The sequence below is a fragment of the Dendropsophus ebraccatus genome, chromosome 8 (genome assembly GCF_027789765.1).
Source record: "Dendropsophus ebraccatus isolate aDenEbr1 chromosome 8, aDenEbr1.pat, whole genome shotgun sequence".
Classification (NCBI taxonomy): Eukaryota; Metazoa; Chordata; class Amphibia; order Anura; family Hylidae; genus Dendropsophus; species Dendropsophus ebraccatus.
Window position 1 is genome coordinate 30,099,397 of NC_091461.1, and position 16,410 is coordinate 30,115,806.

At 43.7% G+C, this 16,410-nt stretch overlaps 1 protein-coding gene across 1 annotated transcript in view; it reads right to left on the reverse strand.

Annotated features, from left to right (window-relative positions):
- HMX2 (H6 family homeobox 2) overlaps nucleotides 1-16,410 on the reverse strand; it is a 36,487-nt gene that overhangs the window by 2,174 nt on the left and 17,903 nt on the right. Inside the window, exon 2 of the mRNA XM_069978970.1 lies at nucleotides 1,387-1,682. Within this exon, the coding sequence (XP_069835071.1) occupies nucleotides 1,387-1,681 (295 nt within the window). The 5' untranslated portion in view covers nucleotide 1,682. The remainder of the gene's footprint in view (nucleotides 1-1,386; nucleotides 1,683-16,410) is intronic.

The window sequence follows — 16,410 nt, forward strand, 5'->3', positions numbered from 1 at the left end:
ATAGATAGATAGATAGATAGATAGATAGATAATAGATAGATAGATAGATAGATAGATAGATAGATAGATAGATAGGAGATAGATAGATAATAGATAGATAGATAGATAGATAGATAGGAGATAGATAGATAATAGATAGATAGATAGATAGATAGGAGATAGATAGATAGTTTGATAGATAGGAGATAGATAGATAGATAGATAGTTTGATAGATAGGAGATAGATAGATAGATAGATAGATAGATAGATAGATAGATAGATAGGAGATAGATAGATAGATAGATAGATAGATAGGAGATAGATAGATAGATAGATAGATAGATAGGAGATAGATAGATAGATAGATAGATAGATAGGAGATAGATAGATAGATAGATAGATAGATAGGAGATAGATAGATAGATAGATAGGTAGATAGATCAGATTATAGATAGGCGATCGGTATATGAGACAGAATAAAGAATAGGACAGGTTACTAGTAAATATACATATATAAGAATTCTGATACAATTCTCAGTCATTTTATTCTCCCTGATAGTAGCCGGATGGTCCCCCGTGTCCTCTCCCCTCGGTGTCCTCTCCCCCCGGTGTCCTCTCCCCCCGGTGTCCTCTCCCCCCGGTGTCCTCTCCCCCCGGTGTCCTCTCCCCCGGTGTCCTCTCCCCCCGGTGTCCTCTCCCCCCGGTGTCCTCTCCCCCCGGTGTCCTCTCCCCCCGGTGTCCTCTCCCCCCGGTGTCCTCTCCCCCAGTTGTCCTCTCCCCCCGGTGTCCTCTCCCCCCGGTGTCCTCTCCCCCAGTTGTCCTCTCCCCCCGGTGTCCTCTCCCCCCGGTGTCCTCTCCCCCAGTTGTCCTCTCCCCCCGGTGTCCTCTCCCCCCGGTGTCCTCTCCCCCAGTTGTCCTCTCCCCCGGTGTCCCCCCGGTGTCCTCCCGGTGTCCTCTCCTCCCGGTGTCCTCTCCCCTCGGTGTCCTCCCGGTGTCCTCCCGGTGTCCTCTCCCCCCGGTGTCCCCCCGGTGTCCTCCCGGTGTCCTCTCCCCCCGGTGTCCTCTCCCCGCGGTGTCCTCCCGGTGTCCCGCCAGGTGTCGCACGGTTTGGCGCAGGAGATGGATGGGCGCCGGGCAGACACTATTATCCTGCACAGTAAATGATTTAGCGGCTGTCACCCGGTGCAGGTGACACATCCCCGGTCCGGTCACCGTGCGCCTCTATCACCTCCACAGCCCCCGCTGCCTGCGACATTTCCAGCTGCTACTTTTCAGATGCCAGCTCTATAATACCCCCTCATGTAAGGTCCTGGGACCAAAAGAAGGGGTTCTAGGGGGACCAGAAGTGAGTGCCCCCTCCCCTCCCCTATTCACCCCCCTAGTTGTGGTATAATTGAGATACTCACTGAGACACCTATGAGAAGTGCAGGTGAGGGGGGCTCCATCCCTAGACTCCTTGTTGTCTGATCCAGAGCAGAAGCAGCGCTGATCTCTCCATCCCTCCTCGTCCTCTTCTTCCTCCTCTTCTTCTTCTTCCTCTGAGGAGGCACTTGGGCTGGGCTCCCTGCAGGTGATGATGGGCTCTCTGCTGCTGTAAGACTTGGCACGGCCAGAGGTGGTGGTGCCCTGCAGGATGGACTGGATAGTGAAGCTGGAGAGGGTGGTCGGGGGGCACTTAGTGGCCTCTTCTTTGCTGCTCATCCTGAGGACATAGGAAGGAAGAGGAGGATGAGGAGGATGATGATGATGGAGTTGCACTGAGGGGGGCTGGCAAGAGAGAGGAGGGGGGTACTATAGTTTTTTAATAATGGGGGTGTCTTTGCCTCCAGTTTGCACACACAGACTGCATCCCTCCCCATCCAAAGCACAAGTCCCTACTGCTCTCCTGCCTGCCTGCTGGCGTGGCTACATTTGCATGCTATCTCCGCACCACAGCACCAATCAGGGAGGCAGACAGCCCCGGAAAAATTGAAATTCCATTGTAAAAGTCCATGCACCTGTGTAGAGAAATGAGGTGAGGGCTGGGGGGGAGGGGGGGCAGTAAGACAGATGAGGGAGGGGCACTGCCAGGACAGGTGGGCATGCTATAGATATGGCTTCATTTACTTTGCACTTTCCTTAAACTTTCCTTTACTTTTTTAAAATTGTATTTTTTTTTCAAATACAATGTTTGAAAAGACATTCCCTTTTAACCATACCCCATATCTATAGCCTTAAAGGGGTACTCCAGAGGGAGAAAAAAATCTTCTTTCAAATTAACTGGTGCCAGAAAGTGCCACAGATTTGTAATTTACTTCTATTAAAAAAAAAAACATCTCAAGTATTCCAGTACTTATCAGCTGCTATATGTCCTACAGGAAGTGGTGTATTCTTTCCAGTCTGAAGAGCAGGAGAGTTTTTCTGTTGGGATTTGCTACTGTTTTGGACAGTTCCTGACATGGACAGAGATGGCAGCAGAGAGCACTGTGTCAGACTGGGGGAAAATACGCCACTTCCCGCAGGACATACAGCAGCTGATAAGTACTGGAAGACTTGAACATTTTTAATAGAGTTAAATTACAAATCTCTCATACTCCCTGGGACCAGTGGATTTGAAGGAAAAACAATTTTTTAACTACCCCTTTAATAAAGTAAATTTATAGAATGGAATGTATAAGGGTTTTTGGTAGTATGGTCCTACTGCTAGAAAGTGTCATGAAGGATACCATTAAAGGGGTTATCCAGGTACTGGAAGATTGGAGATTTTTTCTTTATTAGAACTTTCTGGCACTTTCTCATATCAGTTGATTTGAAAGAAAACATTTTGGAGTACCCCTTTAATACATTAACAGTGTCTCCCAACCTGTGGCTCTCCAGTGGTTGCAAAACTACAACTCCCAGCATGCTGTGAGTTGTAGTTTTGGAACAAATGTCTAGACAAACATACCAAAGGGTTAAAACCGAAACAAGAAGCTCCTGTATACAATGATATTTCCATATAATAAAATTAGACATTACTCTTCACATAACAGGTTTGCATTATACATTAATTCTTAAAGCCCCGGGGAACTAGAATTACCAGCAAGCCTTGTCAGCATACATTGGCTTCTAGTTTCCCCAAAATTTTGAACTAAAGATTTCGCCAAAAGATTTAAGAGATACAGAAACACAAAATTGCAGTCTGTCTTTCAGGAGGGGGGTGGGGGAGGATGTGTCCAGTCTAGTGTTACCTCTAACATTTACCTTTAACATGATGACATCATAAGGAAGCCATATGGTGTTCCTAGAAAAAAAATAGTCTGGCCTGCTGATCTATGAGAAAGCCAGTGTCAATTGATTTCAGTGGGTGCAGTCTGAGGCCGGGTTTACACTACATAAGGTACTGGCCGTTCTGTGACCTGGCCATGTCATAGTACGGCCGGTGTCAGTGAAGTTCACCCCGGACGGTACTGCAACTTCATTCCTGTTGGATTGGGATGCGGGCTCATCCATGTGTGCCCGCGTTCCAATTGACCATAGCACACAATGTAAAGTGCGGCCAGGGCTGCACTGTCTATTGTGTGAACTGTCAGTTCTATGCGGCCACTATTCATTGACATGTCAGTTTTTCCTGCGGCCCCTTGGAATCCTGGTCGGAGTATATACTATGTGTATACACTTCGTCCGGGATTCCATTGACTTCAATGCAACGTACATTTTCTATTAATCATGGCTGGTGTTGTAATTTGCAACAACGGACGTGATTAATAGAAAATATACGTTGTGTGAACATAACCTAAAAAAAATTGGGATGTATTTGAGAACATTTAGAGATTTTTTTTTCCAGAAAATAAAGGTCATTTAATGTGAGTTAATGTTATGGCAATATAATTAGAGCTGTAACATTAAAGGGATTATCCCAGCTTAGAAACACATGGTCGCTTTCTTCCAGAAACAGCATTCCTGTTCTCAGGTTCAGTGTGGTTATGCCATACCCAACTAAAAAAGGAGGAATTGTGAAAATGCTGACACTAGCTACAGATTATGGATCCATATTTTTTTTCAGAAATATACAAGTATATTCAAAATATTCAGATCCCATAGATTTCTATTGGTGTGTCTGCACTAGGGCATGTCAGTAACGGATTACAGATCCTTAAAACTACAGAGAGTGCAAACAGCCCAATAGAAATGAATGGACCCTAAATTTACAGAATGTGTGGATTTAGCCTATTGCCTCCTTGCTCCCCCTCCCATCCCTGACCCTGCTTGATTACTAAACATCTGGAAACTAAACCCCATACAAGGTCAGGGATGGGGGGGGGGGCAAGGAGGAATTATAGCCCTCAGCACTTCAGGAGCTTGGGAAGCATTTGTCTATGTTATGGAAGCACAGACAGATATATGAAAGGTGCCATGTGTCAACTATCTAACAATTTCAAAGAAAGATCAAAAGTACACGACCAATTAAATAACCACATGAACCCCACATTCTGCTTGATAATGTGTTCAGGCAGGTTTAAATTTTCTTTTTGCTGCTCAATGCATGGGGGAGGGGCTTAGTAGAGCAAAAGGGGGCGGGGCTTGAGATGAGAAAAAAAATTGATCATTGACAAAACATAAGAGGTATACAATAAGACTAAAGATGCATCAAATATATCATACAGCTTAAGCCACTGTAATACACATGGCACATCCTCAGTGACCGTCTAAGTAAATGTGCCCCAGTGATGTCTACCCGCAGCTTATTGACTTCTGCTTACACACAAGGGCATTGCCTGTCTTAAATATCAGTCATTAGCATGTGTATAAGTTTGGAATATCTCTGTTATCCCTGAATCCTCTCTTTCCCTTTCACACCCCCTCTTTATCAGTGTATATGACTGCTGGGTGCTGGGAGAGATGAGAGACAAGTGTCTGGCGCCTGGAACCTGAGCCAACATCATTTCATACACAAGCGCTATTACATGATCACCCAAAGCCAGCAGGCCTGCTCCCCCACCCCCAGGCCCCCAGCTCATTGTATTACCTGTCATGTTTACTGGGAATAGGAGAAAAGACTCATAAATTAATGTTACATTTGGTGGAAATGGTTTATTGATCCTCCCACGATGCCCTTATGTGGTTGCAGCGTTAAAACTATTTTTAGGCTGAAAAAAAAATGCTGGCTTTTATATGAGCGATCTCACTCAGGAGTAGGGGTCCTATATCATGCCCCATGCACCACGTATGTGTTTACTATGGACGTATTACTAACCTGGTGTGCACAGCAAATACTGTATACAGAGCTCTCAGGTCTTCCAGTTTTCACCTGAATAATCCTTTGGTTTTGGCCATCCAGGCATGATGGGAATTGTAGTTTGGATGACCCAAGCTAGCCTCTGTAAGTGCAGGTCATTACACCTTTGGTTAGTGTAGGACTTGCAGCCATAATATAGATGTAAAAATGGTAGCGTGAATGCAGCCTTAAAGGAGAAGTCTGGCAAAAATTTTTATTAATGTATTATATTGCCCCCAAAAAGTTATACAAATCACCAATATAGACTTATTACGGGAAATTCTTATAAAGTGCTTTTTCCCTGCACTTACTACTGCATCAAGGCTTCACTTCCTGGATAACATGGTGATGTCACTTCTTGGATAACATGGTGATGTCACTTCCTGGATAACATGGTGATGTCACTTCCTGCATAAAATGGTGATGTTACTTCTTGGATAACATGGTGATGTCACTTCCTGGATAACATGGTGATGTCACTTCCTGCATAACATGGTGATGTCACTTCCTGGATAAAATGGTGATGTCACTTCTTGGATAACATGGTGATGTCACTTCTTGGATAACATGGTGATGTCACTTCCTGGATAACATGGTGATGTCACACCCCGACTCCCAGAGCTGTGCGGCTGTGGCTGCTGGAGAGGATGATGGCAGAGGGATGCTCAGTGTCCCTCCAGTGCCCTGTGTCCCTCAGTGTCCCTCTACCATCATCCTCTCCAGCAGCCACAGCCACACAGCTCTGGGAGTCGGGTGGTGACATCATTATGTTATCCAGGAAGTGACATCACCATGTTATCCAGGAAGTAAAGCCTTGATACAGTAGTAAGTGCAGGAAAAAAGCACTTTATAAGCATTTCCCGTAATAAGTGTATAAGGGTACAAACCCACTTGACGTATTTGCTGCGTGAATCAGTCTTAAAAATAAGCAGGCAAAACGCAGGTTGGCTTTATAAAATTGTTCTGTGTTAAAATACGCAATTGCGTATTTTTGAAGCGTGAAGCTACATGCGTTTTTCGCACAGGTTGTTAACAACTGATGCTTTTCTAACAACAAGCTTTACGCTTCAAAAATACGCAATTGCGTATTTTAACGCAGAACAATCGTATAAAGCCAACCTGCGTTTTGCCTGCTTATTTTTAAGACTGATTCACGCAGCAAATACGTCAAGTGGGTTTGTACCCTAATGGTGATTTGTATAACTTTTGGAAGGCAATACAGTAATTTAATAAAAATTTCCCCAGACTTTTCCCGTGCAGTGCCGCAAAGAACTGACATGTCAGTTTTCTGTGGCCGCAATTCAATGAATTGTGGCCGTAGGAAACCCTGTCAGTTCACACAATGAAGCGAGCGGCTCCGGCTGCTCGCTTCACTGTGTACTATGGGAGGTTGTGATGCGGGCACGCAGTGATGCGCTTGCATCAGAACCCTGCAGCCAAAAGATCATCCGGCCGGTACTTAAGTAACGGCTGGGATGATCCGTGCAGAGACCGGCCGTTCCGTGACCTGGCCGGTCTCTATACGTTGTGTGAACATAGCCTTAATCTGTATAGTTTGTGCGGCCATAAATATATTCTTATCGGCTGCACGTCCTGTTTACACAGGGTGATGAGCAGTCGATAGTGCTAAATTTTGAAGCCACACAAAAGATGCGATCAGCCGACGAGTGGGCGTTATCTGACTCCTCGGCTGATCACCACTTTCACACGGGTCGATTGTTGGCCAAAAGAGCATTTCTAGCTATGCTCCTTGCCGATAACCAGCTCGTGTAAAAGAACCCTAAGCCCCCCAATCTCATCTTCATGGTGTCTCTGCCATATGCCGAGCATCTCTTGTAACTTCCTAGAGGACACGCTCTGCGGAGATCTGCAGCTCTTCATCTAAAAGCTTTCATGTCTGGGTTCTCAACATTTCTTTTTTTAAATCTTAGACTATGAAAAATAGCACCGTCCTTGAAATTCTGCAATAATTCCAATATAAGAAAAGGGAAAAAAAAAAAAAAAGAAAGAAATTACAGGACTGTATGGAAATCAATAGAGACAAATGTCAGGGCGTTCTCGGATGATATTTTCATTAACTCTGAAGCAGTCTATTATGCGGACGTTATTGAATAAAGTGCTTGTAATGTTATTAAATGGCCGTCACGTGGCCGCTGTTCTTTGACCAGATGCCTAATCTTTAAATACACCTCGATAGACTTGGTTAATGGACTAATTGATTCACAATACTCCACTACTACGCTCCCCAAATCCCCCATCCTCCCCCGCTGGCTCTGAGGATTGTAGCTAATAATGAGGAAAAAAAAATATATGAACCTTATAAAAAACTGGTAACAATCCTAATAATATATATATATATATATATATATATATACTGTATATATATATATACGCCTATTCTCTGTGGATTCCATTTTGGACCTATGGCATGAGCCCTAAATCTGGCCTATACTTGATTATGATGACATATGAAGTCACCATATATGTCCTGTAATATAATCGGTGTACTAGCATACATGCGTTTGTGTGTGTGTTAAAGGCAAATTAATCTGTGATGACATAATATAGAATCATGTTACAACTGCTGTGTTACATATATACGTCGCTCTATGCTGTATATACAGATCAGCAGGTGCTCATCTCTATCCTGTTCACGTTTATAAACTTTTTCTCCAGCAGGTGTCACTGTTCCTAGGAGCAAGATAGGTAGAACTGATCCAGGTCAATTATCAATAGAAAAAAACAAAAACATATTTTGGCTGAGGATTATGAACGTTACCAACATAGATACTATACTATACAATTATAATATATGATAAATACCATAAAACGTGATGGATAATGTAGGCATGATGGATATTGTAGTTGTGAAACAGCTGGAGGACCACAGTTTGACACCTATGGGCTACAGCTACATGCAGCAGCACTAGCAGATTGCTACTGTGCTTGTGCAGCCCTGCAGTTCCCCAAACAGCTGTTTTGCACTTACTGCTGCTAATAAATAAAGTTATATTACAAATTATTCAGTAGCCCTTTAAATACTACAGAATAATTATATACTATGACTAGGACTTTTGGTTTACAGTAGTTTGTCAAAAATGTGATCAGTTGAGATTTTTTCCGCCATGGTCCCCTGATAATTGTATGTTGTGTGTTCTTCTCCCTGATTGTCCGGTTTAGTCTGACCTGATGATGGTGCATCTGTTAGTATTCTGGCCTTATAATCTCATGTCTATATGTAGCAGGGTGATGATAGGCTGATCACACCCCATCCTGCTGCTCAGATCTCTTGCAGTTAGTAGGGGAACCTAGCAGTAAACATTACATTTCCCTTCAGCGTCTCCACAGGTTAAATTAGGTATTACACAGTTCTCATTGAAATCCAAAGCCTAATAAGTGGGATAAAACCCACTATTAAAGGGGTACTCCGCTGAAAAAAATGTTTTCAAATCATAAAGATATACAGATTTGTAAATGACTTCTATTTAAAATTCTCCAGTCTTCCAGTACTCATCAGCTGCCGTATGTCCAGCAGGAAGTGGTATATTCTTTCCAGTCTGGCACAGTGCTCTCTGCTGCCACCTCTGTCCAGAGCAGAAGAGTTTTTTCTGGGGATTTTCTACTACTCTTGACACTTCCTGATATGAACAGAGGTGGCAGCAGAGAGCACTAAGTCAGCCTCCAAAAAAAAAAAAAAACTGTTCATCCTGCAGGACATACAGCAACTGTAAAGTACTGGAAGACTTGAGATTTTTAAATAGACGTTATTTTCAAATCATTTCACCTGAGTACCCCTCAGAATTTTCTAAAAGGATGTTTATTTTAATGTAAAGTACGGTTGGGTGGGGTAGACTGCCTGTGTCATGCAAAGTGTGTTGTGTGACTCCAATGTAACTGTAAGGGTAGGATCACATGGAGCATATTTGCCGTGGATAGATCTCATCCAAAAATTCTGCACAAAATTTAATATTCAGAATATACAGTACATGTACCTCTGTTCTATTCCATAAATTAAAATCCTATTTAAAAAAAATTATATATATATATATATATATATATGTATATATATATATATATATATACATATACATATATATAATTTTTTTTTATTATTTTATTTTTTTTACCACTCATTGGTTTTCTTTTTTAACATGGCCACTGAGTGGCATATGTCATAGCTATATGTAAGAGGTATCTGTCAATCTGTACCATGAATACCCCCACTGGACACCACAAAAGACCACAAAGAGCCTAATAAGAAGAAGAGGGGTCGGACTGCCATATGACAGAGTTTATAGTGATGATGGGCTCCTAACAAAAACCATATCTTAATTATGGTCCTTATCTCTCATTAGTTAATTCAGATGATAGTAATTTAAGCAGCCTATAATTTAGCTTGTATAGATTAATAGGGTCTTCTTAGGTGGTCTTCATCTGACGTAAACATATTTTGGTCCCTTTCTCTCCAGCTCATCACCCTTCCAGCAAATGTCTGGAGGAAAGCATTGTTCTTGGTGCCACTTGAGCTTCTTTTCTACCCCAATCAGTGTCTCTTTTCTATCTTGCTATATTCAGACCTCTCACCTTTCTCTGTATCGGGGTATGTCTGCCCCTTTGTTCGTCTCCGCAGGCCCCATGCCCCCTTCTCTCTGGCAGTAAAGAGGGGCAGGTGCAGCATAAAAAGACCTCCTCTTTCAGCACATTAACCTTCTCAGGGTTGGGCAGCACAGTCCAGACACATTACAAATGGTCAGCTTTAATCATGATGTCAGGTCATTAACCCTGGGAGACCCAGTCATTGAATAACTATTTGGAGGCTCTATACTTCATCAGTCCAAGTGCATTTCCACATTCATTCACACATTCTGGAGGACGCTTGTGCCTCGCAGGCCCTCGAGTTGTCGAGCAATGGGGTTGCCAAGGAAATCCATTAAAATTAAGTTGTTAAATACAAAATATGGCAGGGGGCTCTAGGACGCTTCCATCTGGCCGGGCACAATGAGAAGCGAGGGGTCATGTATCTGTCGGGATGTTTGGATGACACCAGGCTTAGCGGTTTTTGTTGCCTGTTAATTTGCAGTATATTGAACATGTCCGGGACACTTCATAGAACTGTAGGAATACAAGACATAGTCGTAGTTGTCACCCTATAGAGCGATATGTTAGTAGATATGGAGCATGTGCAGTCTGCCCCAGTCATGTACACACATTGTTGGTTTGACCAGACAGTATTTGATAGGTTGGTAACTATTATTTTGGAATTATATTTTCCCATAAGATTATTATGTAACCAGAGATTATTCCTGCAAAATTGTGACTACTGTATACGCACTTTATTCCAAAAAAGTATTGTATCTGTGCAAAACATTTATTAACTATTAGTACTGGACATTTGTAGCGTTAAAGGGGTTGTCCAGTGAAAATCTTTTTCTTTGGTGTCAGAAAGTTATATAGATTTGTAATTTACTTCTATAAAAAAAATCTTGTCTTCCCATACTTATTAACTGATGTATGTCCTGCAGGGAAAGTTTTATTTTCAGTCTGACACAGTGCTCTCTGCTGACTCTGGCCGAGAATCTGGGGATTCATAGAAAACCGAGACAGAGTTCCTGTCTCGGCCAGAGGTGGCAGCAGAGAGCAGTGTGTCAGACTGAAAATAAAACAACATTTCCTGCAGGACATGCAGCAGCTAATAAGTATGGGAAGACTTGAGCTTTTTTAATAGAAGTAAATTACAAATCTATATAACTTTGTGATATCAGTTGATTTGACAGAAAAAGATTTTCGCTGGAGTGCCCCTTTAAGGGGTCATTAACATGTTCCGTCCACGGCCTGCAACTATGATGATGATGCTACAGAACGGACTTTGAAAGTCCCGGCATCATCATTCAGGATAATGCTAGGCGCTCTGACACAGTTTAAATCTTTGCGCTAGTTGTGCTAGTTGCTATTTGTGCAGATTTCGGTGGGTAGTACATGATCTGGGCACTGACCATAATTGCGGAACGTGTGAATGCCCCCTAAGGCTTCCCTCAACTTCTGCACATTGTTTTTTTTTTTGGCTGAAAAAATTGCAACAAAATTTGCAGCAGTTTTTTTCCCCACTTTTTTTTTCCCTGTGACGTTTTGTCAAAGAATGTGGGAAAAATGCCAGAAAAAATGCCAATATACTTTTGCCAAATGTAGCATTTAAAAAGTCACAATGTTCCAATGTTCTCCTCACTTTATTCTTTAGGCAGAGTGATGATGAACAGTACTGTATGTTGTAGGAGTTTTATCTTTCATTATATGTTGGTTATAATAACTTATGAAACGTTATTACACTGATTATAAATTATACAAATCAGAGGCGTATACTAAAATACTATGGTGGTAATAATGATGTAATTATAAAATAATAATATTTGTAATGGATGTCATAATGTTAATAATAGTTGTAAAGTAACAAAATAAAAATAGTAATAATAATAATAATAATAATAATAATAGAAAGAATAATAGTAGTAAAAACTAATAATTGTAATGAATGTAATAATAATAGTTGTAACGTGACAAAATAAAAATAGTTATAATAATAATAGAAAGAAGAATAGTAGTAAAAACTAATAATTGTAATGGATGTAATAATAATAATAATAATAGTTGTAATGTGATAAAATAATAACAGTAGTAAAAACTAAGTAATCATCATCATAAATCAAAGATTGTATTTAAAATTCTTACAGTTTTCACAGTTTTTCAGACACTTCACCGCACCGGTTCCCATCTCAAGCCTATATTTACTTAAAGTGATACAGTCACAGATACACACACACACACACACACCCTTCCTCTATGTGTGTTTCTCTGCACCATCCACAAGCGTAGATGCCGCACATCGGATATATACCTGTATAATACCTGTCTGTGTCTTCTTTCTGCTCTAAAATCACTTTATGTCATCGGTGGACAACGTCACCTAAGCGTGGCTTCATGACAATTGGGCCCTCCCCCCAGCCAGGAGTTGGGGCCCAACTGCCTTGAAGCCCCGCCCAATTGACACTGTTAACAGATTAAATAAAGCGAGAGTAAAGGGGGTTACAGAACCACTTTAAGGGTAGCTTCACACACACCGTATCGCAGCGGATTTTATGCTCCGGCTCTGCAGGGGATCCGCAGCAGATTTTATCTAAATAACTGAACACAGCATCAAATCTGCTACGGATCCTGTACGTGTGAATGCAACCTTAAGGTTCCCATACACCTTTCATAATTAATGACTGAACAATTGTTATGTCTCCCGTCCTTTTCCCATCTTCTCTATACACAGTTCAGCATGGCCAAGCGATCCTGTGTTCTGTATGGGGAGGGGTAAGCCGCAGCCAAATAGATATGGCTGTGGTTTATGTTCCCCTGAATAAAGGGGTTGGGCAGTGATTTTCCATCACACCAGACCTCTATCTCCACCAGCATCATCTGGCAGCCAAACCCACCGCAAGGGGTAAACAGTATTGGGTGTATGGGGCCCTTAAGGGTCCTTTTACATATTTGGTGCAGAACTCCCCACCACTTACAGCTAAACATTATGAGACTGAGCTTCCTGCCCCTCTCTCTGGGGTGAGACCCAGCACCATAGACTTAAGACCCTATTACACAGCACAATAATGAGGGGGAAGCGAGCGCCGACCTGTCAGCTCATTGCTCACTTCCCCCTCATTTCCTGCTCGCTGCCTGTGCTATTACACACACAGATGGCGACCAGGGAGGAGCGGGAGAGGCTGACCGGACAATCCTTAGATCATCCAGGCTGCCTATTGAAGCCAGTGATGGTCAGCCTTCATTTTACCAGAGTACTTTAGGAAATGAAAGCTGTGCTGTGATTGGTTGCTATGGGCAACAGTTTTTATAAACGATGACCTTGAAGGGGTTGTTCTACACTAACTTCCACAAGTGTCAGACCACTAGGACCCCCATGATCTCTAGGACAAGATCTTTCCCCTCCATTCATAACAAACACTAGGAGCCCTGTTCTGGAGATCATGGGGGTCCCAGCAGTCGGACCCCTGGAATCTAACATCTCCATCTCCCTGTGTTAGAAAGTTTCAGAGGGCAGATTTATATGGATAATAGAGTCCTCTGACCATTCCATTTATATCAGGACCATAGTTTGAGATGCCACCTCCGGGACCCTTGCTTTACCAATCATTTAAAGGGGTAGTCCAATATCCACAACATAGGGGATAACAAGCTGATTGGTGGGAGTCTATGGGCTGGGAACCCCTCCCTGGATGAATGTAATGCAGTAAAGGGGACATTTACGAATGCTGCACCCTGGCGTACCCCAGGGAGAGGGAGGAGATTTACCCCTTCTCCCTGGCGTACACCCGCCGTATCCTCAGCTCACCTGATGGGTAGGTAGGGACGGCGTAGCAAGGCAGGGAGGAGGTGTGGCCTCCTCCTGCTCCAGATTTACTATAATTTACGAAAATCATGGTAATAATCTACGCTTGGTCAGGAGCAGGTGTAGATTTCAGGGTGGTTTGTGCACCTCTTAATGAGTCCGGCGGAATAATTAGGGGCAGGGTCTAATTTAGGACAAGTGTACTCATAGATGTCCCCCAATGCGTGCACGGCTAGTTCTCCATTCATTCACTATGCTGCTTCAAAATATTAATTATTCTATGTTAAAGGTTTTTTTTGCCAATTTTACAACTAGCAAGTTGAATATTATAGCGCCACATTTCACCCATCTACGACAATGAAGACAGAAATACTGATCTGTTTAGCAGCGGTTATATGGGGGATAACTAGTTCTAGAATAGGAAAAATTTCTGTCAATAAAAATGGCGCCAAGATTAATTTCCTAAATTTCTTCAACTCATCTCATTCTCCCGAGTTGCTGACATGGACCAAAGACTTTGCCTTGTACTACATGTGTACATACCCTTATACTTATAATTACTGCTTTGAAGAAAAGTTGTCAAACAAATAGGCCACTTGCCCCAATTAGCACATGTCACGTATGGTCTGCAGGTATCTGACCGGTATGTCGGACTTCTTCTTTTGTGTATTGTGACAATGCAGCCAGTGCAACTACAAATCACCTTTATCTACTGTGACAAGTGCAAGAACCGGTGTGAACGTTGTGTGTGGACGTCTACTTACAGGCCTGTTGGCTAACAGTGATCTCCTAGACAGATAGTGCGGAGCACTGATGTCTATACAGATAATAAAACAGGCTGTATATGGATAAATAGGTAAAGTCAGCCATCCACACAAGGAGGCAAGCCCTCTGTATACACCCAAAATAGAAAATGCAACTTTTAAATAACCTTTAGGATCAATGACGCGAGGTCTGCTCCAACCAGTTCAGACCCTTTGTGTGTCACTCATCTGACATGCTAACTAGCTTTCACCTGTCAATATGTGTTTCTATGTGAATCAGATTACTGGGAGACGGATAAGTCAGCCGATATATTAGTGCTTCCCGGTAGGCAGCGATGACAACAGGGCTCCAGACTAAAAAATTTACCTAGGAGCCATTGGCTCCTAACCTGAAAAATTTAGGCGCCAAATAGAATATTTGGTCGCCAACATTTTAAACCATGTAAAATTAATGTTATGTTACATGGGACTTACTGTGTGCAGAGGCCACGGCAGCAGCCTCCTCCTTTAGATCCTTTCTTTTCTTAGTTTGAAAACGTTCAACATGGAAACTTGCAACTTGACAACCATATACAGTCTGACAACCATATCCAGTCTGACTCAGTACTTCAGCCTCACTTGGCTAGCCTTTAATGAGGCTTACTCTTCTGAACTTGAACTTAAAGGGAACCTGTCGACCCCCGTGCCGGGGTGACAGGCTCCCAACCCCCCGTTAGAGCCCCCTATATTCACCTCATCGCGCCGGGTCCCGCTTCTGAAGATGGTCGGGTCACGGAGATCTCAGCCGCTGCAACCCGGCGTGCGCTGAGAGATGAGTCCAACGCTCATAGAGAATGATGGGAGAGTCCAGCGCTCCGTCATTCTCTGAGCGTTGGACTCATCTCTCAGTGTGCGCGCCGGGCTGCAGCGGCTGAGATCTCCGTGACCCGACCATCTTCAGAAGCGGGACCCGGCGCGATGAGGTGAGTATAGGGGGTTCTAATGGGGGGTTGGGAGCCTGTCACCCCGTCACGGGGGGTGACAGGTTCCCTTTAAAAGCTTGCAACAGTCTATACATACTGAGCTAGACTTATGACTGCAGCCATAGTGACCCCCACAAGATGTGTATATAGATAGATATATCTCTCACCTAGTGACTAATGCAAGTGACCCCCTACAATACAGACACCTGAGGGGCCCTGATAATAATAATTGTGCATATATCTATCTCCCAGTGTCTGCAGCCAGTCTGCCCTACACTTATAGATGGCCCCCTCCCCTTATAGATGACCCCCTCTACCCCCATTATAGATGCCCCCTCCTCCCCCCCATTATAGATGCCCCCTCCTCCCCCCCATTATAGATGCCCCCTCCTCCCCCCCATTATAGATGCCCCTCTTCTCCCCCCCATTATAGATACCCCCTCTTCTCCCCCCCATTATAGATACCCCCTCTTCTCCCCCCCATTATAGATACCCCCTCTTCTCCCCCCCTTATAGATACCCCCTCTTCTCCCCCCCTTATAGATGCCCCCTCTTCTCCCCCCATTATAGATACCCCCTCTCCCCCCCCCCATTATAGATGCCCCCTCCTCCCCCCCATTATAGATACCCCCTCTTCTCCCCCCCATTATAGATACCCCCTCTTCTCCCCCCCATTATAGATACCCCCTCTTCTCCCCCTCATTATAGATACCCCCTCTTCTCCCCCCATTATAGATGCCCCCTCTTCTCCCCCCATTATAGATACCCCCTCTTCTCCCCCCCATTATAGATGCCCCCTCTTCTCCCCCCCTTATAGATACCCCCTCACCTTATAGATGCCCCCTCTCCCCCCCCCCCATTATAGATGCCCCCTCTTCTCCCCCCATTATAGATGCCCCCTCTTCTCCCCCCCTTATAGATACCCCCTCACCTTATAGATGCCCCCTCTCCCCCCCCCATTATAGATGCCCCCTCTTCTCCCCCCATTATAGATACCCCCTCTCCCCCCCCCATTATAGATGCCCCCTCTTCTCCCCCCCATTATAGATGCCCCCTCTTCTCCCCCCCTTATAGATACCCCCTCTCCC